The sequence below is a fragment of the Sciurus vulgaris genome (assembly GCF_902686455.1).
Source record: "Sciurus vulgaris genome assembly, chromosome: 3".
Taxonomy (NCBI): Eukaryota; Metazoa; Chordata; class Mammalia; order Rodentia; family Sciuridae; genus Sciurus; species Sciurus vulgaris.
In genome coordinates this window covers 126,565,381-126,588,325 of record NC_136463.1, presented here as the reverse complement: position 1 = coordinate 126,588,325, position 22,945 = coordinate 126,565,381, and the positions used below count along the sequence as shown (strand labels likewise).

General features: G+C 38.8%; 1 protein-coding gene across 3 annotated transcripts in view; it reads right to left on the bottom strand.

Annotated features, from left to right (window-relative positions):
• Positions 1-767: 767 nt before the first annotated feature.
• Positions 768-22,945, bottom strand: part of ITGA6 (integrin subunit alpha 6) — a 74,962-nt gene continuing 52,784 nt past the window's right edge. For 2 of the 3 annotated variants that reach the window (XM_079135010.1, XM_079135008.1), the window contains 14 exons: positions 21,405-21,565; positions 21,086-21,229; positions 19,796-19,911; positions 19,398-19,587; positions 19,224-19,307; positions 19,049-19,128; positions 18,819-18,896; positions 18,629-18,731; positions 16,662-16,835; positions 15,367-15,465; positions 15,164-15,274; positions 14,972-15,070; positions 8,640-8,765; positions 768-2,949 (listed from right to left, as the gene is read on the bottom strand). In XM_079135010.1, the coding sequence (XP_078991136.1) occupies positions 2,788-2,949; positions 8,640-8,765; positions 14,972-15,070; positions 15,164-15,274; positions 15,367-15,465; positions 16,662-16,835; positions 18,629-18,731; positions 18,819-18,896; positions 19,049-19,128; positions 19,224-19,307; positions 19,398-19,587; positions 19,796-19,911; positions 21,086-21,229; positions 21,405-21,565 (1,727 nt within the window). In that variant the 3' untranslated portion in view covers positions 768-2,787. Of the gene's footprint in view, positions 2,950-5,481; positions 5,612-8,639; positions 8,766-14,971; positions 15,071-15,163; positions 15,275-15,366; positions 15,466-16,661; positions 16,836-18,628; positions 18,732-18,818; positions 18,897-19,048; positions 19,129-19,223; positions 19,308-19,397; positions 19,588-19,795; positions 19,912-21,085; positions 21,230-21,404; positions 21,566-22,945 lie in introns of all 3 variants that reach the window. The other variant, XM_079135009.1, reaches the window with a different exon arrangement.

Genomic DNA, 22,945 nt, shown 5'->3' with positions numbered 1-22,945 from the left:
TACACAAGCTAACCAAACAACTCTTCCACATTTGTTTTCTCAGCCCTGAAGATATACTCATGCAGAATCCAACCACCTACAGCATTTCACTCTTCCCTCCTTTTAAAACTAAACTCACATTCCTACTTTGTCCTCCACAACATCCTTTCGTGGGTTAGTGTCTCATTAAGATGTTTTCATTTAAGTAAAAGGCTTGGTCTTATCCCTAAAAATTGCAAACAATTTTATGGAACTTCTCTAAGTAAAATGCTTTGGTGAAGAACATGTTTTCTGACTGATTTTGCCAAACCAGTCCCAGTAATTAATATAATGACATGCCACAACTGGACTGTTTTCACATTTCACATGCATTCTAGAAAGGAAGTAACTCAAGCCATAAGAACTTTTATTTTTGATGCCATGGTCTCATTGCTGAGTAATACCTTATCCTTTCAGACATAAGCCTTTGAAGCAGATCAATCAATGCCAACAATTCCCATTTATAGGTATAATGAACCACCTACAAAGCCATTTTGTTACTTATAAAAAAGAAAATTTAAAAACATCAAAAACAGCAGATTCAAGAGGATTAAAAAAAAAAAAACCTCAATCAAATTGACATTGAATTCCTTTGGGTACTAGTATCTTTGGCTGATCTGGGATTATATGGGCCATTAAGAGTAAATATCAAAAACTTTAGGTGGGCTTGATGAAATAAGAAAGGCAATTCAGGTGTCATTTATAATTTTAGAGTTTGTTCACATACAATGTCGTGTCACTAAGGAATGAACATTTTCATAAAAAATTTATTTCACACTTTTATACAAATATCCACAGGTATTTTCTAATCGTGAAATAATTTTTACAATGCTAGTTAGTATAAAAAGGTATCAAATGCAAACAGACCAGTGACTTGACTTGAGATGACATTTTTAACAACTATAAATTTAAATACCATAAACATTCTTGTTTGTTTTGAACTACCCTCCCACCCCCTCTGTTCAGGACATTCATTTTTATAACAAAGGTTTATAAACACTGTCAAAATACTGGATTAATATCCTATACAGCCAGCGTGTTAGGCTCGATGCTATCCAAATAAGAAACAGACTTTAAACACTGTTATGATCTGTTTTAGAGAAAGTTTTGTAAATAAAACATCATTTACAAAATTTTTATGAATGAAAATTCCAAATACAACCAGAAAAAAGTCCTTAGTATCTTCAGGGTGTAAGATCTATGGAAAAAAAAATTAAAACTCCAAAGCAACAATGGCATATATAACTATTTTGTTCTTTTAGAATATCCCAACACTGTTTATGCTATTGCCAAATGAATTAGCACCTGTTTGCTCTTGCTCCCCATATAACTTAACATTTTAAAGCACAATTTTTTTTTAAATTCAGCTTTCGTATATATTCAATCTCTATTGAATGTACAGAGTGATAACTGTCTTTCCCCTCCCACCCCACCAGTTTTTACAATTAAAAAGCAATTTTAAGATCTTGTTAAAGTAGTCCCAAAGTCATCTTGGAAATTTAGATAGGGAAAGAAACAAAATATACAACTGACTCACTAATTAAATGTTTCCAATAACATTTAAAAAGTTAAGAGCCATGATGTTCCATCTGACTGGTTCACCATTTGGGTAGCAGACACTCATTCAGTAGTCTTACACTGGATCGGTTTGGATCCACCATAGGCACTCACCAACTATTTCAAGTCCTGAATATACAGTATTTGCAGCAGTGAGTAAACAAGCCCTAGAGTTCAGTGAACAAACTCATTTTCTCCACAAGTTCCTGAAAGTTATAGCACTAAATTCAGAAATAACACACAGGGCTCTAAACTAAACATAATAATATCAGATGTCAGATAAGAATTAAACATCTTACAGTTGATTGTTTTTCCTTAAACCTTTTGAGCTGGGGGGGAGAGGCTGTCATGGGGAGATGTCATAATTTACAGATAAGTTATTACAACAACTTTCTGGTATATTTATAAAGGATTATTTTGTTTTTGCAGGAAATAACTTGGGTCAACCAATGATCTCCCATGTTCTAATTCTGATTGTTTAAACCAACCGGAAGGATCTTTGGCCTGTTAGTCAATAACAAAATGGTTTGAAGAAAAAATAAATATCACACACAAACAAGTATAACTAGCATTCAAGTCTGTTGCACCTGTGTGTTTTTAGTGAAAGGTGAGAAGGAAACCTGTGTGCATTTGGTGTGAGCTAGGAGTCCTATCTAGGGAAGGGAGAGAGGGCAGGATAGCAACATCACTTTCTATTGCACATTTAATTTTAGACAGCACTTTAAACTGAGACACAGCTGCCCTCTTGGCAGAGTCTTGTGCTGCAGGACACGTTTTAACTTGCAGGTTCTCCGATCCTACAGGAAGGATGCTCACAGCAGCAGGCTAGGACGGCCATTCTGTTAGCGCAGGTGATCGTGGGTGCTACATTACCAGGAGGATGTTGCCTGAATGCACCTGGGCAAGCCCTTCCCCAGTGCGCGTCAGTCAGTCACACCAAAAACAAAGGCAACCCAGAAAGTTAAATTAAGGCAGTTAAAGAAAGATCCATTCCAACAGTCTTAAATTTGGCTGTGCAAAACAGAAGCCTTAGGCTGTGTAACAATATCCACAGTTAAAACTGTAGGTTCGTACTGTGTGTAGTCAGTCTGAAATTAATCCTCAGGTACTGAACAGGCTCTTAAATCCATTTGTATTTGAGTTGGAGAAAGGAGGAAAAAAAAAAAAAAAAAAAAAAAAGCATTTTGGGTACTGTGAAGCTTTTCTGGCCCCCTAGGAATAACTTTCATTTTCATTCCACTTTGTGACCCACTGTTTTTTTTCAAGGTTATCATTGTATTTTTCATCTTTGATCTCTCGCTCTTCTTTACGGATCCTTACAGCATGGTATCGGGGAACGCTATCATCGTACCTAGAGCGCTTAAAGAATCCACACTGGAGAAGCGGGGAGAGAAAAACAGACACAAATTAATTAGTCTCAAGAAAACTACATCAAATGGGAATGGGCTAAGCTTTCTGTTCAGCTGTATCTACCTTTGGGCTAAAGGAAAAAGACACCATATTCTTTCAACAAAGCACTGGCAGGTTGAAAAGAAATAATAGCCAGTGGAAATAAGAGAACAGTTCTAAAACTGGAAGAAAAGTACATTTTTTAAAATTTAAATTTCTTAAAGGGAATATTTTTTAAAATTTTTTTTAATTGTTGATGGACTTTTAATTTTTTTATTTATATGTGGTGCTGAGAATCGAACCCAGTGCTTCACATATGCTAGGCAAGTGCTCCACCATTGAGCCACAATTCCAGCCCCAAGAAAAGACCATTTTTATCTGATCTTTACATTGTACAACAATATAGGTTTTTTTTCCCTCTCTTCTAGTACTAGGAATTGAACCCAAGGGTACTTTACCCCTGAGCTATATCCCCCAGCCTTCTTTTAAAACATGTTTTGTTTTTGTTTTTGTTTTTTTAAATGTAGAGTCTCCCTAAATTGCCTGGACTGGCCTTGAACATATGATCCTCCTGCATCAGGTTCCTGAGTTGCTAGGATTACAGGTGAGCACTTGCACGCCAAGCTGCAAGGTATCTCTCGACAAGAGTTTGTAAAGCAGTACTTCCATTAAAAAGAAATCATATGTAAAATATCAAATTTTCAGATTTCTAAATGGCTTTAAGAACGATTTTTAATAGACAAACAGCAAAAATTATTTCATGCCCTTCTCCCACTAATAAGATGGAAACCAGGTCACACTTTACAAATACTATTTGAATATATTGTGTTTCAGTACATCAATTTAAGAGTTCTGCTGTCCACTGAGGCTTTAGTACACATCACATTTCTCATTATCTGAAAGGTATTTTACATCGCCTGGATTTGCTGTTGTTTCTAATTAAGCTGTTCCTGCAGTAAATCATGATGCAATAGTGTCCTGCAATAAAATCAATTGTGAACCACACAGGGTTCAAGAAAAGTATCCCTACACTGAATTTTGGAGCATTTCCTAACTTTTCTTCTTCTTTTGCAAAAAGACAGCATTTACATTTAAATTGATAATGAATAGATATTTTGTTTACTTTTAAAAATTCAATCTGATCCAAAATACATGTGGAGAATATACCTGAAATTCTGAATCAGATTGAACTTTTTAATGCATAAAATGATTTTTTTTTAAGGTATGTTTTCAAGTTAAAAATGCAGCTTAGAAGGATGAGGAAGATACTTAGAATGGTTGACTAATGTGTTTATTACACGACAGCAACAGGAACAGAACATTTATGTTGAAGGATGTCATGCTATAAAAATGTCATGGGACGAGACAAAAATCATGTGCCTATGGACCAAAAGGTTTTATTCTAGATCATTCCTACATGGACTTGTTTAGTATTCTGTGCAAAAAAGTCAGTGTACTTAGCTATCACAAAATATGAGACTGCTGCCTGCTCCATTTTAAAAAAGGAAATTAAGGGTGAAATGTAAAGTCAAAAGAGCAACTCTGGGGATTCACTGTGACAGTGCCATGGGAAGGGATTATAGGAATCATCCTTTATTTTTGTGCCAACAGAAATGGAAAAAGGAATTGCCCACAATTCCTCTTTCCATGGCTTTACAAATCAGAAAAGCAAAACATGAATCAAAATCAACTGAGACCCAAGGCAGAATAAAATCTCTATAAGCATGAAATATGGTCAAACTCCATTACAACATATTGAAATAAAAACTACCCAGAACTTTTTTTGTACTAGAATTTTGTATATAGAAAGTTACTTTGGCAGAGGACCATTTTCTGAACTTGGTCATAAGGTCCCTAAGGCTGATAATTGCTCTTTGTTGTAATGGTCTTTGGCCTGAAGGAGATATGCAGGGAAAGGAAGTTGCATGCTTAGGTAGCATAAAATGATTTCCAAGCAACCATAAAAAGCATTCCAAGCCTGCCCATCACTGAATAGCAAGGAGAACAAAAAGATGACAGTGAGGAAGCCTCTTTGTCAAGAGAAACACAATGTTTCCAACATGCAACAGGTTTATTAGGCAGTCAACACAAGCTTCTATCCCTGGGAAATTCCAAAATGGACAAGAAATCTGGAAGATTTCTTATGCACCTTTGAAATTCCAAGTGGGATGCTACACACCAGATTAACACGGGCAAACTGGGCTACTATGGAGGTCTAAACCTCCTTTTGAGTGTGCAAAGATTGTAATTTTCTTCATTGCTGTGGGTGATGTTTAACAAGAACTCAAAATAACTCACCTGCAACAAAAGATTCTTGTGCATTTAAAAAAAAAAAAAAAAAAAACCTGTGTACTTTCAAGTGACACAAATAAAATAAATCCAAGCAAGGCAAGCCAGTGTGGACATTTGGAAACATCTGTTAATGGGACACACACAGCAAGCTGTCGCTCTTTAAGTTAGCCACCACAACCATAAGCAGGTCCCACAGCTAGCAATTAAAAAACATTGATCAATTACCAATTACAGAAGTAGATCAATACTACGCATCAGAAGTAAGCCTCTCTTTATCAGACGGCTGAGCATGGATCTCAGCCTTGTGATATGTGGCATCATAATGATCTTTCTTATTTCTCTTGAAGAAACCACACTATAAGGAAGCAAGGTATTTAGTCAATTTTACAGCTTTGTGGATAAGAGCTAAACAAAAGAACATCTTAGATTTTAACCTGTTTTGAAGTGAGCTGCCACTGCACATATTACCCTGGGACAGCATTCAACATGTGCTATTACTGTGGGTCTCTGGTCAAATGGTTACATGGATGACACAAATCCACTATTTTTTTCTATTTGTAGATGAAATCCTGAGGACAAATGTCATTCTAAAAAGGAAAAAAAAATCTATGCACAATTGATTGTAGTTTTGGCTGATTTCTTCTCACAGGAGAATAGACTCCAGAAGGGCAAAAGATTGACTTTTACAGTCTATTGAGACAAAGATTAGAAAATAAATCCCCTAAGTAAAATTTAGCACAAATCCAAATAAAATATAGATACACTGTACTCTTCTGCCTTTAGCAGTAAATTTTATGAGACCTTTGGAACTGTGGGGTGAATCAAAATATAAATTCGAATAAACTGACGTGAAAGAATGATTGCTATCATTTTCCCAAATTCTGAACTACCACATAACCCTTAAATGGCAGGAATCGGTGTTCCTCAGGTTAGGGCACTCCAAGTATAAAAGTCTAATTCTACTTTCTACTATAATTTCCTTCATTCAAGAATGGAGAACTTTTTTCTGTTTACTTTTATCTAGTCCATAAGGTCATGGAACTGCCCTTTGAAATATAACTTGGCTGAGCAAATCTTTCCTGGAAAATTCTGCCAACTAATGAAAGTAAAAATCTAGATCCACTCTGCACGATGTGATTGCTACTAGCTACATGTGACTATTCAAATTTAAGCTTAAAATTCGGGACTTCTGTTACACTAGCCATATTCGAAGTGCTCAACGGCCACAGGTGACTCATGGCTAGCACATTGGACTGTACCATTCCAGAACATTTCCATCATTCAGAAAGTTGTGTTAGGCAGCACTGAACTAGATTACTTAAGATTCATCTATGACTTCCAACGTAATAGATAGTGAACACACCCAGTCAACTTTTAAGTACTAGTAAATAGAGTAGGAAGAAGAGGAACCAAGATTCTTGTGTCCTACCTCCAACATGTCAACTTTTTTTTTGGTACTGGGGATTGAACCCAGGGACACTTTACCACTGAGTTACATCCCCAGTTCTTTTTATTTTATTATTTTTGAGACGGTGTCTCACTAAGCTGCTGAGTTGGCCTTAGACTTGGGATCCTCCTGCCATGGCCTCCTGAGTCTCTGGGATTACAGGTATATGCCACCATAGCCAGCTATAATCTTAATATCTCCTATCTAAAAAGTGAAGGTGAATAGATCAGCTGAAGATTTTTATTTCCTAACAAAATCCTATGCAAAAGTCAATATTTAAAGCAGATAAAACCAGAACTGCTCTGGTTGAAGTGGAGATCTTCATTTGCTTAGTAGTTTTGCCACCCGTGCAGATGTACAAAACTCAAAATTAAAGGCCACTGAACTAGAATTCTTTCTGACCCTAACATTCTATGACTTTAAAAATAAATAATTGTTTAAGAATATAGAGTAATAAGAATGACTTTCACGTGGGGTTTGGAGAAATTATCTGATTACTTTAGAGTCCCCTTGAGCTTCAGAGCTAAAACAAAACAAAACAAACAAACAAAAAAAACAACCAATGAGATCATCTAGTCCAATCCGCTTAAACAGCAGAAGCAAACCAGAGTCCCATGGAGGTGAAATTAGTTGCCCAAGATTATACAGAGCGTGGTTTCTTAACCCTCAACCTACTGCTTTGTCTCAGTGAGGATTAAAGACTGCCACTAAGATCTGCTCTGAAAAGATTGTCTTTGTGACCTGTTCAAGAGAACACAAGCCCACCCCAAACCCAAAATTTCATTTTGAGATAATTGTCATAGCAACTCCTACATGGGTTACTTGTGCTTGCCAGAGAAACATACTGCCTGAGGTAAACATCAGGGATAAAACTGGCTAACACCCCATCAACAGGCGTCTTGGTATGAGCTGATATCTTGGCATCAATCACATGTTAAGAGCATCTCAGAAAATTATCTCAGGCTGACAAAAGGAAGTTACTTGGAAGAATAAAGCAAAAAAGAGATGCCTGATATTTGAAAGCAAGCATATCCTTAAAGCCTTGTCCATTTATACTCTTGGATCTAAGGAAAGAAAAAAGAACCATTTGATCCTAGAAGGTGACTGATTCAGCCCAAACCCTCTAGAACAGATGTGTTTAGGTATTCAGAATTTGGGGCATTTTAGAAATGTACTATGCTATATACATAATGCTGCTGTAATAAAAACGTCATGTTTCGCTGGTAAATCAGTCATTAAAGACCTTTTGGAATCTGGAATCACAGATAAGGTACTGGAGACCTCTGATATTCACTGAGAATAATACAAAATCTATAGGTTGGTTTGTATCCATCTCATACACTCTTTTCATGATATAGATTGTTTATAGGTGGGGAGAAAAAGGAAAGATATCATATGTGTAGTCAAGAGGCCAAATTCTAGTGAGCATCACATTGAGCCCAGACCTCGCTCATGTTTGGTGTAGGCTATGATGACACCTTTGAGATGGTGGTATTCATTTGTTTAGTGTTTTCTATTCGTAGTCTAGCTGCAAGTATAACCAATCCCAATGGCTGCCGTGAACATTTTTTTTTTTTAATAAAAGTTGAAACTAGCAGGAATACAGATTCACATTAATCTTCTATCCGACAATTTAGCTCAGATACAGACTTTGATCTTAAGTGAAGAAAATGCTAACGTAGTAAATTTTAAATTTGTTATTGACCAAACATGCTGAATTATAGTCAAGAGACAGCAAAATTTATTATTTAAAAAGAAACTTGTGTGGTAATCACTATAAAATCCTCTCAAATTTATTATATATTGGAAAAATTTCATTATAAAATGTTGGAAAAAGGAAGCAAAGAAAGAGAAAAAAATTACTATTGATGTTAATTCACCTATTTTAAAACTTAAAGGTTTGTATCAGGAAACTCAAATGCTGGATACGACTTACCTTCCATAGTAAAAACACTAATAGAGCAAGCATCAAAATCCCAGCAAGAATGGCCACAAGAATAATCCACCAAGGTACTCCCGAGTACTGAGCTGCAGTTTTTGAGGGAAACACAGTTACACGAACCTATAGGGTATAAAAGAAAACAAATTGCTGTAAACTGACATGTGGGTTAATGCCAGGGGTCTACAGTTCTAATTCTGAACACACTGAGGACAACACAGTCTATGGACAGAGAAGTTGAGAGACATTCCCTGAAGATCTTTCCCTAGCGCCTAAAAAAGGCTGGGTTATGCTCTAATAGAGTGATTATTTCTTTGCTAACTTATCTTTTAAAAACTTTTTTTAAACAAAGGTAGAGAAAACGATAATGAACCATCATGTATTCATTGCCCTGTTTTAACAATTATCAATAAACAGTTAATCTTCTTTCAAGTATATAACCTAGTCTTGTCTGGCTAGGAACTGAACCTTGCACTTGCTAGGCAAGTGCTCTGCCACTGAGCTGCACCTCCAGCTCTTAACTTGGTACCCTTTTGAGGAAGATCACTTTTGTTGTTGTTTTTAGTACCCAAGATTGAACCCAGAGATGCTTAGCTACTGAGCCACATCCCCAACCCTTTTTAAATTTTTTATTTTGAAACAAGGTCAAGCTAAATTGCTGAGGTTGGCTTTAAATTTGCCTCAGGCTCCCAAATTGCTGGGATTACAGGTGGGCAGTTTCCCACTTTTTTTTAATTACCTTTTGGCAAGGAAAAGAAAAGGGTCAGCTTGTGCACAACTAGCATACAAGCCTCAGATTTTAAAGATGTAAAATATAAAAAGAGATGGAGCTGCATGAATAATAGGTGGCATTTTATCTTTTTCTTAGGATATTGAAATGAGGGTTCTCCTAAACAATACAATTTCCTGAAATGGCTACAAAATCCTACAAATCCGTGTGTGAACAAGCTAGACTTTGGATTCATTTTGAGGCAGTTTAGAGATTAAGTTATAGCTGATGAAAAGTTTAAGTTCAACTGTTTTTTTGGCACTACTGTGGATTGACATAGGGGAGCTCTACCATTGAGCTATATCCTCAGCCCTTTTTATATTTTATTTTGAGACAGGGTCTCATTAAGTTTCTGAGGCTGGCCTTGAGTTTTCATTTCTTCTGTTTTAGTCTACTGAGGACTGTGTCATCGAACCTGGCTTAAACTCTAAAACATTTGAGAGTTGACAAATACTAATAAAATAAACATAGCATTTACCCAGAAACCTAAAGAGTTGCTTTTGGCAATTTGCAACTACTCATTCACATTCGTCCACTATGTCTAAAGGAAGTCCATTAAAATTCAAATGGACTTTTGTGATGCCAAGCATGATTTTTCAAAGCCCACAAAAGATTCTCTAATTGCTACAATGATTAAAGAGCTGCTGGTTTAAAAGTTTCTGATATTTCCAAACTATAAAGCAAAGGGTAAACAAAACTCCAGGGAGTACTTAGCTTGAAGGACACGTTTTTAAGTCAAGCATTCTGTATTAGGCTTGAACCCTGAATGCTGCCTGAAAGGGTGTCTGTCTACACTGGGCTGTAATACTTCTATAATGTACTATAACTCATTTTTGAAAACCTCTTCATTAAAGTACTTCTCCCTTCCACTAGAATACAGCTCATCAACCTCATTTGCTTACAGAAAGTACTTAAAAGCAGCAGAACTGCTTATAAGCACTTAATAGGCAGGAGATTACATGTAGAGTATGCAGCCAACCACACTGTCTACAACAGGCTGGCCTAAAACCTTCATGAGCTGCCATGTTCCTGGTGTGCTAAATGAGGTTTCCCCTAAGCTCCCAGCTCCAGGGTCACATTACGGCTCACATCCCCTCCTCTCATCTTACAGATGTCTCAGTTTAAGCCAAACAACCCTTTTTTGAGATTGCCAGGTCCAGGTCAGGGGCATCCATAGAGGGAAGAAAGAAGAAATAGAGAGACTGGTGAAGAAATACTGGTAGGGCTGCAAGCTGACCACAAGACGATGACTTCCACCAGCCTAGGCTGGACCTCATTTAACCTTGCTCCCCTAGTACCTAACACAGGGAAGGTGCAGTGTGTCCTTGGGGCAAGGTGGGCACTGGATAGTCTCATTTGTAAGAGTAAGTTCTCGTAAATCTGGAAGTGGAGAGTGGGGACAGGTCTGTGACAAGGGAATCAGCTTTACGATAATCACATTGTGTACCAGTGCCTTTAAAATGGCCCAGGATGGGAGAAACCATGTCCATCAGTGGCTGTTGTCCAATAGCATAAGGGTTGAACAAGGTAATTTTTGGTTTTGTGGCCTGGGCTGCGATCCAGCAGAATCACTAAGCCCCAGGTCTGGCCGCCATTCAAACCAGAACTGGGAGGCTTTAAATATTATAAGAAACAAAACAAAGCATTTCCCTGGGTATCAGAGACTGGAGATTCAAGTCAGGATCTGGGCTGGCTACACATTTAAAGGACATGTGTGATTTGGGATAGGGAAGGTAAGAGGCCCAGTCAGCAGGATGGTGGTGTTTGTTTACTTTGTCAACTGAAGGGTTTTTTGTTTTGTTTTTGCTTTTTTGGCATGGTAGGCACTCCAGCTGGGACGGGGAGGATGTGGGGAGCTGGCTGCAGGACCAGTTAAGGGGAGACCAACTGTGGGCTGTGATCCTTAGCTCTGAGAAATCTTGTTTTGTCACCATAACTGTTACTAATGAACAATGACAGCTTAAGATAATTAGAAGTTACACAGCGTATTACAACTCTGAAAACAACTTTTTTCCTTTGGTTTCATTAAAATTTATGCATTTTCAGTAAGACAACCTACACACATGAACCTCATCCATCGTATGCCCATAAGGGGAAAAGGGCTTAAGCTTTATTGGTACTTTAAATTCCACATCAGTGAGCAGTGCAAAGACTACACTAGCTTGTTAACTGCCAAAATACTTTTGCTGAATTACTCTATAATGTAATGCTCTCCACTCTTACTGAACATCAGAATATGAAAAATTACCCTTCAGGTGATTTCTTATCTTTTATAAAGCTCTCTATTAAAGATACCATCCACTCTTAGTAAATGTTCCTCATGTAAGAACCAACCTTATAAAAGGTATATATCTCAAGGTCTTCTCTAAAGTTAGAGGCAAAAAAGGAAATCTCATTCCCATGAAGAATGGAGTACTTATTTTTTGTTTTGGTACCAGGGATTGAACCCAGGGGTGCTTAACCACTGAGCCACATCCCCACCCCACGCCCCCTTTTTTTTTTTTTTTTTTTTTTTTTTTAACATTTTATTTGGAGACGGGGTTTTGCTGAGTTGCTTAGGTCCTCCCTAAGTTGCTGGGGCTGGCTTTGAACTTTGCAATCCTCCTGCCTCAGCCTCCCAGGCCGCTGGGATTACAACCATGTGCCACCACGTCTGGTTGGAGGTATTTATTTTTATCTATCATATATTCTGTTACATTTGGCAGCCAGGAAGCCTGGATATTCTCTACCTGCTTCCCTAGGAATGAAGTGGAAATACACATACCCATAACTAACACTCCCTCCTTCCTTAGCCTACTTCAACAATTCTCTCCTGGCTCAATTGTTCAGATCATGAAATTCTTGACCCTGTATCTTACTGAATTTTGCTCCTAGCATCTAGCACAGGGAAGGCACATGTGTCCTTAACAGGTGCTGAACTTACCTAGTTCAACTAGCTCTTACCTAGTTCAACTGAGTAATTTCTGCTCTGATTCTGTTATGACAGTATTAATATAAAAATGTTTTATTGACACATATACAAAACTCTTGAAATTAACTGGGTAATAAAGAAAAAACTTTTTCTTGTTACTTTTTAAAGCAGCATTAAAATAAAAGCGATGAGAAATTGTTTTGATGTTAATGCCAAAAAGAAGACCAAATACACTACCTCTTATGCTTCTATCTCCAAAGGAAATGATCTTAAGACTAGAAAGGATACATGAAACCAAGATGAAGATGAAACCGCATCCCATAATAAGTAAGGGAATAAAGAAGGAAGTACAGTCTGACACTTGAATTAAGCTCAAATCTTCAGGCCCAGAAACCACCTTAAAATACTAAAGAAAAGTATAGGCATGATATCTGAGCTATTGTATCTCAGAAATCACAGAAAATAGAAGAGGTATCAGAAGACTAGAGATGAGAAAAATGTCTCAATTTTCAAAAGAAATAGGCTTTAGATAAAAGAGACTAGTAATCCATTCACAAATCTACCAATTATTCAACGAAGTAGTATCATGCCAAGACTCCACCTCCCATTAGAGTCTTCCAAATTCTAAGAACATAAAATGCACAAGGCAGTCTCCTTTTCACTTAGGACTCAGCATTAGGGCTGGACACCAGGCCCACAATTTCATCACCTTAAGGACTCTTGAGATCTGAGACCTGGACTCAGTTCCACTTGCTGCCCATGGGACCTCGGAGTGGAATAACTTTCCTTATATTATTTTCTCTTCTGAATTTTGAGATTTGAGGGCTTAACAGTGACCAAGTGTCGCAGAGACCAAAGACAGGAGCCCTGAAATCATTCATGGGTTTAATCCAGAACTTGAAGTTACATCCCTCGAGTCTGCATCCTTGTTTGTAAAGTAAGCACAATGTCTACCTTTGTATTCTTCTGAAGTCTAAACAAATAAAGTGTCTAGTACATTATTTTAATGTCAGTCTCTTTTCTCCCAAGTATTCACCTTTTTCCAGCTCTAACAACTCTTATGATTCTTGGAGTTGCTGATTTAGAGTTGCAGGATACTAACAGCTGCCCTCAGTCAAAGATGCAGATGAAAAATTCTTAGGGAGAAGTGGTTTATCTGAAAATTCCCATAAGATGCCTTATTGATGACAAAATGTAGAAAGATAGGCCGGAGCAACCTGCAGAAGTAACTAAAAGCCAGGGTAACCATATGTCCTAGTGCAGCTGGATCAGCCCTGGTTTATACCACTTGTCCCAGTGAACTCCCAGTTTAGCATTTGTCCAAGATAAATGCATTCTGGTTTGAATGATAAATTATTAGGATATTTACTATATCTCAGAAGCCAGAATGATCAGGGGAGACTCACTGAATTTTCAGCTACCTAAATAACCAAAGCCAGAGCATTTCCATAAGCAAACCAGCAGATGAATGCAAGAGTGGTAATTCACAATCTTCCTTTCTCTGGTGTCTTTTGCAAAACATTCCCCTTCGTGATTCCCACCTGGCACACAGTTATTTATCTGAAGTCCATGTGGATTCTAGACACTCCATAAGGAACCCCTCATTAGATGTTCACCAGAGTTCTGTTCCTTGTCCTGTTCAATATTTTTATTAATTGTCCGAATGAAGACATAGAAGGCATGCAGCTCAGTTTTGAAAGATAGTTTCCAGGGATAGAAAGTTGAGAGAGGAAATGATCAAGATTCAAAATTACAAATTTAAACAATGGACCAGAAGCAAATCACATAAAATGTGAGGACACATCTAAACACATGCATTTAGATTTGTTTCAAACTGCTCAAAAACAAGCTACAGGAAACATAACTTGACAGCAAATTCTGATGAAACCACCTGGAAATTTCAGAACACAACATAAAAACTGCAGCTGCCAGAAATTCAAACACACTGCTCAGCAAACATTTGAAAACCACATTTTAGGTTGGACTGACAGAAGCGTAGTGTTGAGATGCTGGGAGGTAAAGGACCAGGGTAAGCTGAACAGAGCAGACCACAGCTCAGCTGCCCTGTCCATGTGGGATCACACTGCCAACGAGGGTGGGCCAGGAAGGGGAGAGGCTAGGAACCCTTCTGGCTATGTCCTGCATGACTAAAGAAATGGGTGGATCTCTCTGAACAGAGTGAGAGTGGCCTGTGCAAGGAGGCAGAAAAGTTGCTTTCAATTATTGGAAAGGCTGTTATATGGATGGGAGACAGAACATATTCTAGACTTGCTGCAAGGGGCAAAACCAATGCCTTGTTTTACAACGTTCAGTTCTGGATTCATAGGAAGAGGCCTTTCCAAGTAACCACAACTGGCCACTGTTGGCATGGGTTCCAAGAAGGGCTGCAGCATCAGGAATGGCTTCAGACTTGGGTTGCCATAGGGCTGCAAGTGTACCCAACAGCCAAAGCTCTCAAATCTGCCACAGGTCCTGCAGAGTGATGAATAAACTTTTCAATGACTCTATTCAAATACAGGGTGGGGTGGCAGCACCTTAAGACGATCTGCTTTTCTCTTAATGGATAACAGGGTTATAAGGGATACGAAACCAAAGAACGTGACCTCGGGTTGTGGGCTCTGAGCAGGAGCAAAGCCATGAGCATCTTACCTGTGTGCCTGCATGCGGCAGCTTAATATTCTCAGCAGCATCAGTCACATCAATAGAAGCCCGCACGAGAATGTCCAAGTAGTTCAGTTTGGCATATTCCTGATGGGGGACAGTGAATATTATTAAGAAAGTGACAGATGTCCTGGGTGGTGGCAATGACTTCCCAGGGACAACCTCATGGCAGGGTTATACCTCTAGAAACGTGCTGTTCCATAACCTTGAGCGCAAAACAAGAGAGGCCTTGCTGTCCAGCCCACGCAGTGGGCACCTGATGTTCACGCACCTCACATTCACGCTGCAGTTCTAGAGAGGGAGGAGGATGTGGTCAGAGTCCACCATCCTGGAAAGCCCTTCCCCCATCCTCTGTCTGTTCACAGCTCTGGAAAAACACTCACCAGGGTCTGGTATTTTCTTTCAGCAAATAAAGAAAATTTTCTGCTATCATCAATCTGTTTTTCAGCAATTTCCCGTTTTTTTCTTGAGTTGTGAGACTCCTAAAAAGAATTATATCCAAAGCAATTCCACTTTATGTAGTTCTTTTTCATCACCATACAAACATCCCAAATAATGCCAAATTCATATAACCAGCAATTAATATTCACCCTTCTCCCACCAAAGTGTAAAACTAGTGTTATGACCACCCCAACTTCAAGTTCACTGACGATTCACAGGATTATTTAAGTACTTTATTCTTACTGTGACCTTTATACTCAGGGAAAAGAAAGATGCTTCCTTTGTTCCTCTGTGTCCCCACCAAAATGTGAGCAAGTGGCACCAAACCCTGAACCTACTGAGATCAGGGATCAGTTCTGTTGACATGTCCTTGGCACCCAGCTCAGTACCTAACATATGGTAGACAGCACATCTGGAATGACTAAATGAAACTGAAGAACAGAAAAAGCAAAAAGACCCATTATATGATCAATTCAGGAAAGAGCCTGAAAACTAAGCCATGAGTCAGTTTTTTAAATTGATTTTCCTTATGCAGGCTGGATTTCCCTTATCTGAAATACTTAAGACCAGAAGTGTTTCAGATTTTGGAGCATTTTGGATTATAAATTTTTGTATTAGGGATACTCAACCTGCAATGAAGATTAGGAATAATGGGCCATTTTGTTTTGATGAGTAAGGGAGTGTATTATCATCCTATAACTAAGAACACTTACACCCAGTTGCCTAAGAATTTAAAATGAAAGAAACAGGCAGCACTGACAATGCCAATCTTCATCAAGCTGGAACATAAATAATGCCAGTTACATAAGTGTACAGCAGTAGAGAGAGGGATAAAGAGGGTGGGATGTGATTTTAAAAAAAATGAAAAGCTTTCCAGGTCATTTGCTAAGGTGCCAGTATCTTTGGTGATGAGTTCCTAATGATGCTCTGTGGGATTAATACCAGCTGGCCCACTCCTCAGGAACATGTCCCAATCCTCTTTATATCATATTTTGGGTTGTTAAAAACTCGTTTGTCCTAATAAGCACTGAGTGCCTTACACACCATAATGGTCACTAATCAACAAAAATGCCTCAGCCTGACTTGGTGCCTTACTGTAAAAGAGAAATTGTGACAACCAAAGAAACAGCCAACATGCTAGAATGCTGGTTTCCTAAGGAGAGTCATGATTTCCCCTAAAAAGTCAGCTTCTCTTATTTACATACGTGGAGATGTTAGATAAACCCCCCCAACATACCTTTAGGTTCAGGAGGTTTATTTCACTTTGCGGCTCACAAACTATCTTTTCCAATCCTTTGGATTCTACTTTCACCAAATAAAGCAACCATTTGCCATTGCTAATTTCTTTCGGCCACTGAATATTCAAGGTTGCTGTGCCAAGGTTTTTAAGAGGTTTTCCTAAGTTAATCACCTGTTAGAAAATAATACATATTATCCCAATGAAATCCTTTCAATGTAAAATTAAGAGCATCTCCTGTTGCCAAGAGAAAAAAGCTAAAACATTTGTCATAATACTATAATAAGGTTCCAAAAATGGACTATTGATAGGGTGTGCAAAATACAGATTTGTGCTTAAATATTACTGTTAATAGTGGGGGGACAAAATGTCAAAGAGATTGCTAATTTAATCCAGGAACAACTACTGTCTACAACAGCATCAGCGGTGCTGGTCTGCCATGTCCTCAACAAGCCCAGGGTAAAGTCCTGCGTGCATTTGTGGACTTCTTTTCCAGCCACACCTGCAAAGAGATCATGAGCACCTCCAGGTCCTGTCTCAGCTATTTATGTAAGACTAAGTGAAACCAGTGGAGAATTCACTCTCTTCGTCCTCCTAGAGTCAGGGGTGGGCTCATTTTTGCTATTCCAGACTTTCACCTCAACATTCACTATGCTTTCAGGAACGCGAGTTGAGCATGCAGACAAAAACCAGTGTTAGACTCATGAGTGGACTTCATACCATGTGTTTATGTTCATGCAACTGGACATAGAGTCACCTACTTTGAAATGGTTCAGAGCCAACCATTAGCTTTCCTTAATAGCATATACCAAATCTATGCTTGTCATCACAAAACTGGGCTTATAAGAGGTAAGCAAACATGAATATTCTTTCAACCATAAGCAATAAGAAAGATGACCTGAACAGGGAGGAAGAAATAAATCCTTTAACACATTCTAAAGATAAATATAAACTGTTTTGAGATTTTCTTTGTCTTTTTTTTTTTTTTTTTGCTGAGGAAGGATGGTTACCAGGAATTGAACCCAGGGTCACTTAACTACAGTCACATCCCCTTTTCTTTTTTTCTTTGGGTATCGGGGATTGAACTCAGGAGCACTGGACCACTGAGCCACATCCCTAGCCCTATTTTGTATTTTGTTTAGAGACAGGGATTCACTGAGTTGCTTAGTGCCTCACCATTGCTGAGGCTGCTTGGAACTAGAGATCCTCTGCCTCAGCCTTCTGAGCTGCTGGGATTATAGGTACGCACCACCATGCCCAGCCTAGAGCCACAGACCCTTTTATTTACTTTTTTTTTTTTTTTTTCAGGGCCTTGTGCTTGCAAGGCAAGTACTCTACCAGCTGAGCTATCTCCCCAGCCCTTTTTTTTTTTTTTTTTTTTGGAGACAGGATCTCACTAAATTGCTGAGGCTGGTCTCGAACTTGTAATCCTCCTGCCTCAGTCTCCCAAATTGCTAGGATTATGGGCATGTGCCACCACGTCCAGCTGAGGTTTTTCTCTCTTTTATAGACTCTGGGGGAGATAAAGTTTTACTTTATACCACATATTAAAACTCTCTAGTCAGTTCAAGAGGCTGAGCCAGGAGAATTGCAACTTAATGAGGTCCTAAGCAACTTAGTGAGACCCTGTCTCTAAATAAAAATATAAAAAAGGGCTGGGAATGTGGCTCAGTGGTTAAGCACCCATGGGTTCAACACCCCAGTACAAAAAACAAAAAACCAAACTCTTTGGTAAGAAGAATACTAAACTGAACCCGATTCTGAACCAAAGGCCTATGTTAAGTGACACTGTTTTACAATCAGGAAGATGACATTTTTAGTATAAGCCAATGTGCTATTTAAAAACTTGCAAGATCATTTTTTAACTGAGTATTTGTTAATACTACTTATTAAAATTACACATTCAGGACCATATTTAGGATATGTTAGCTTCTAGTTCAAGAAAAGGCCCAAATGCTCCAACTTACCCTGAATTCATATTCTATCAAACTTCCCACTTCATCTTCAGATTTCATAGCTTGCTCACCGACAACTGTACCTCCAAAATACACCTGGGAAGGTTTAGCAACTCTGTTAAATTAAAAAAACACCAGTTTTAGTGAGGATTGTAAATGTTCTTTTAAACATTGATTTGTTATGCTAAACACAAACACTTACCCAGAGACCGATAAAAGCAGTTCAATAACCACTTTTGCTTTAGCTGTAATTGAAGCCAAATTATCTTGATTGCTTGTTCTGAAAATGAAAAGGAAACAATAGGGTTTTATTTTAACAGTCAGTTTTCTCATTTCAATTATACTTCTTTTATGGCTTAGATCAGTGCCAATTCATTGACTGCCAGGGTTTCCATAAAATAATTCTGAATGGGAAGGTTGAAGAAAACTTACGTCTCCAACTGCAGGTTAATGTCCAGATCTGTGGTGTCGAAGGTGACCTCAGTTGTACTTAAAATCAAGTAAAAAGTTACCTAAAAAAATAAATAGCTGTTAACGCAGGCCAAGCACATGGGCACTTAAACGGTATTTAGAATTGTAAAACGCAATATGTAAAGGTATCACATACACTGGAATTTCTTTTAAAAGGATTTCCCAGCTCACAGTCGGCCTGTGAGCCATTCTGGTTGGCAACACAACTCAACTGTTTCTCCTGCAACAGAAAAATGCCCCAGGTCACAGCAGGATCAAGAGCCCCCATGGTGTTGGTTTTCCCTCCCAGTTAGTCTCAGAAAATACTTACAGGGAAAGCCCTCAGTTCTCTATAAGCAGAATAGGTCAAAGTGTCCGGAAACGTTGCAATGAGTTTGGCTTCGTGGGCATCATCACCATCTTTTGTGGGATCTCTTGGGTTGGAAGGACTATTTGTCACTGTTATTTCCAAAGCAATATCCTTCTGATCTTTTAGAACCAGTTCTGGTATGCCTTTTTGACTATTAAAAAAACAGCAAAGAAAAAGAGAAAGTCGTCAATACATGCACAGTAACTTGTATTTTCTTCTTTGACTGTGCTGGAGATTGAACAAACCCAGGCTTGCGCATACTAAGCGAGCACTCTACCACCAAATCCCAGCCCCAGTAACCCTTTCTTAACAAAAGGCCACCTAGAAGCCAGAGTTGGTTTCGTTAGAGCGATTCTTACATTGGGAGATATGAAAATTTGTCTTGATTTCCTTCTCGGGTACAAAATTTATATTCTAGTTTAAGGTTGCTGTTACATACATTGTCATCTCCACATCCCTCTTTCAGGAAGTGTACCTGTAGGAAAACAAAACCAGACAGACGTCTGAAAAAGTTTCCCATACAACCCATTTTCTGCATGCTGATTACCATGGCAGAATTCAAGCACACCTTGCTATATACTCAATTCCCCACTAGGTCCTTTATCAAAACACTGGCCAGGCAGGGAGGCAGCCTGAAGCAGCAGAGTGGAGGGTAGTGAGTGGAGCCACAGAAAACCTGGCTGGGCCACTTACTTAGCTGTGTGACTTGAGGCCAATACGGAATCTTTCAGGATCTAAGTTTCATCATGGGTCAACTGGGGACATCAACACTCTCTGTTCTAGCCTCCGTGTAAGAACTATCAAAAACAATGACAGTGCCAGCTAACAAATGGTTTATGTATTTAAACTTGATCCTCACAATAAGATAGCTGAGGAAGGTCCCAGTATCATGAGCACCGCGGTGGAGATGAGGGGAGAGAGTTTAGGGTTAGGAAGGCAGATGGCAGGGTTCCTAGCATCGTATTTGATAATTAACTCAATAATCGCACTGCTAAATAATTAGGAAAACTGTCTCCTTTCCTTTACATTTAACAGAACTACGAACCTGGGAATTTACACCAGAAATATGGACTGATAACAAGCAATGACATCAAAGCACACAACGTATTCAAAAGTATAAGCCCAGGCAAACAGATCCCATCTCATATGGGGATCCCATGAGGTGTCCATCAAGCCATATAATGTAAATTTTTGTACCTAAGATGGCTTAGGTTACATTAGGCCCTAAATGAATATTTCATGGCAAATACTTCTTTGCCTTGCAGAATTTTGATATTCCATGATTTTAATATCCTAACAATATTTTGTTTTCTATGTCTTACTGTTCCCAAAGGTAAAACACAATGTGTTTTTCTTTCTACATATAGCTATAGGAAAAAAGATCTGCAAATAAAAGCTCTGCCAATGCTAGTCTCAAAAAAATTATAGTGGCCAAAAATAATGAAGACAAATACTCTTGCCTCCAATTGTATTTCACAGGTTTCTCTATTCTTTGCTAATTTGGGAAACAAGTCTTCTGAGATTAACTTCACATATATTAAAAAAGGATTTAAATACAAAGGAGGAACTTTGAAAGTCATCAATGGTTCCACTGCATTTAGTATCATGATATGGCAACAATTCTGGCAAAATCATAGTCAGAGACTTACATCTGTGTGGGCTGTCTTGGGTTCGTTTGAATTCAGAATTGGAAGAACTTCTGGAAGTGAATTCACTCGCCTTCGAGAGCTGGGCTCCTGGATCTCCACAGAAGCAGTTATGGGGATGGGACGCAGTTTGTCTCTGATGTTTTCCTGCAAAGCATGCAGTGACACAGTTAACCATGGTGAAAACCCAGGCAGGGGACTCCTAAACCACGACTGTGTGTTGATTACTAGGTTGCCAGAATCAATTTCCGAAAGCTATGTGTGGCCATAAAACCCAACTGCTGCCCTCTGTAAGAGCCAAAGTGATGGTCCCAGCCCCCACCTGCAGCCAGAGGGTTTCCTCCATGCACACCCGCTGCTTCTGCCTGTTCAAAGTCAGTTCTTGAGTGTACTTGGGTTCAGTAGCTTGGTTTCGAAACTGAACTCTTGAAGACAGCCCAGATTTTCTTCTTTCTTTTTCAGCTTCCAGCGTGCCCACAATGGCTGGATAAAGTTAACAAAATCATATTAACTTAAAGGGTATTCGCACACCATCCAGCCGCAAGGATGTTGAGCTCCTTCTAAAATATTTTAATTCCTCATAGAATAACACTTTTTCTCACTGCCTTTGCTGCTCTTCGTATTTCCTGGTCAGGTACATTTCAAAGATTTGTGATGTTTCAAATCAAAATGTCCTTTCCTTTCCCCTGCTGCTGCCAGCAATGTCTTGAAGTTAAATTTCCACTGGGCCACCTGGGGGAGCTAGAGAATAAGCCAAAACCTTCCCACAGCAGCTACTAAGAATCAATCGCTTCTGGATGGATTTTGGGAACCCAGAGAATACTGAGGATAGCTAGAAACACCCGAAACTCCCTCAGGACTCTTTCCCTTCAAAGTGTTTGTGCTTCAAGGACCTCAGGCTTTTGCTATTCAAAAAAGGTTTCTAGGAAGAGCATCTCCTGCCAGCTCAACCAGAACCTGCATTTTAACAGCATCCCCAGGTGACCTTATACATATTAAAGTTTAAGACGTGCTGATAAAGAACAGTTGTCTAAACAAAAGAATAATACGTATTAGACATAAAAAGTCTTGAGAGTCAGGTGACACTTTTCATTTAAAAAAAATTAATGGTAAATGATTTTCCTTGTAGAGGCTGGAAGGCCTGTTTGCCTACAAAACAACTAGTTTCCAACCTCACCAGTCTAGGACAGCCTGATCTTGATTACCTCTACTAAAGGAGCCAGGAGGCAAGCCAGAATTTGGATTATCAAAATCTCATTTCTGGACTTCGGAATGCATTCTTCATCTGGTCACTGGATGTAGTTGCTAACTATGTTTTTCAGGGTCTAGTATTTAAATTACTTACATTCATTAAGCACTCACTAACCACTGGCAGGGAAAGCAAACCAACATGTGCAAAGGGCTAGAGGCAGCAGAGGAAAACACTCCACCACAGAAAATGAAGGAAATGAATAACTGACATTCTAATATTCATGTCAGGGTTGGGAGAAACCTATTTTTTTTTTTTATTTTAATTTTTTTGGTACTGGGGATGAACCACAAGGGACCTTGGACTTACCCAGTCCTTTTCATTTTTCTCTTTTGAAAAAGGTCTTACTAAATTACCTAGGCTGGCCTTGAGCGTGTGATCTTCCTGCTCAGTCTTCTGCATCACTGGGATTACAGGTGTGCACTGTAATGCTCAGCTTGGAAGAAACCTTTATTACAGCATTTATTTTAATAGTCTTTTTGGCAGATGAAGAAAGGAGGCTGGGGCCATATAGTGAGGGACAGAGGCATCATCAGCTCTAAGACTCTATCATAAACACAAGAGATGGCAGTTTTATCTAGTCGCTTTGATGCCCAGGATTCATCTTCCCTAGA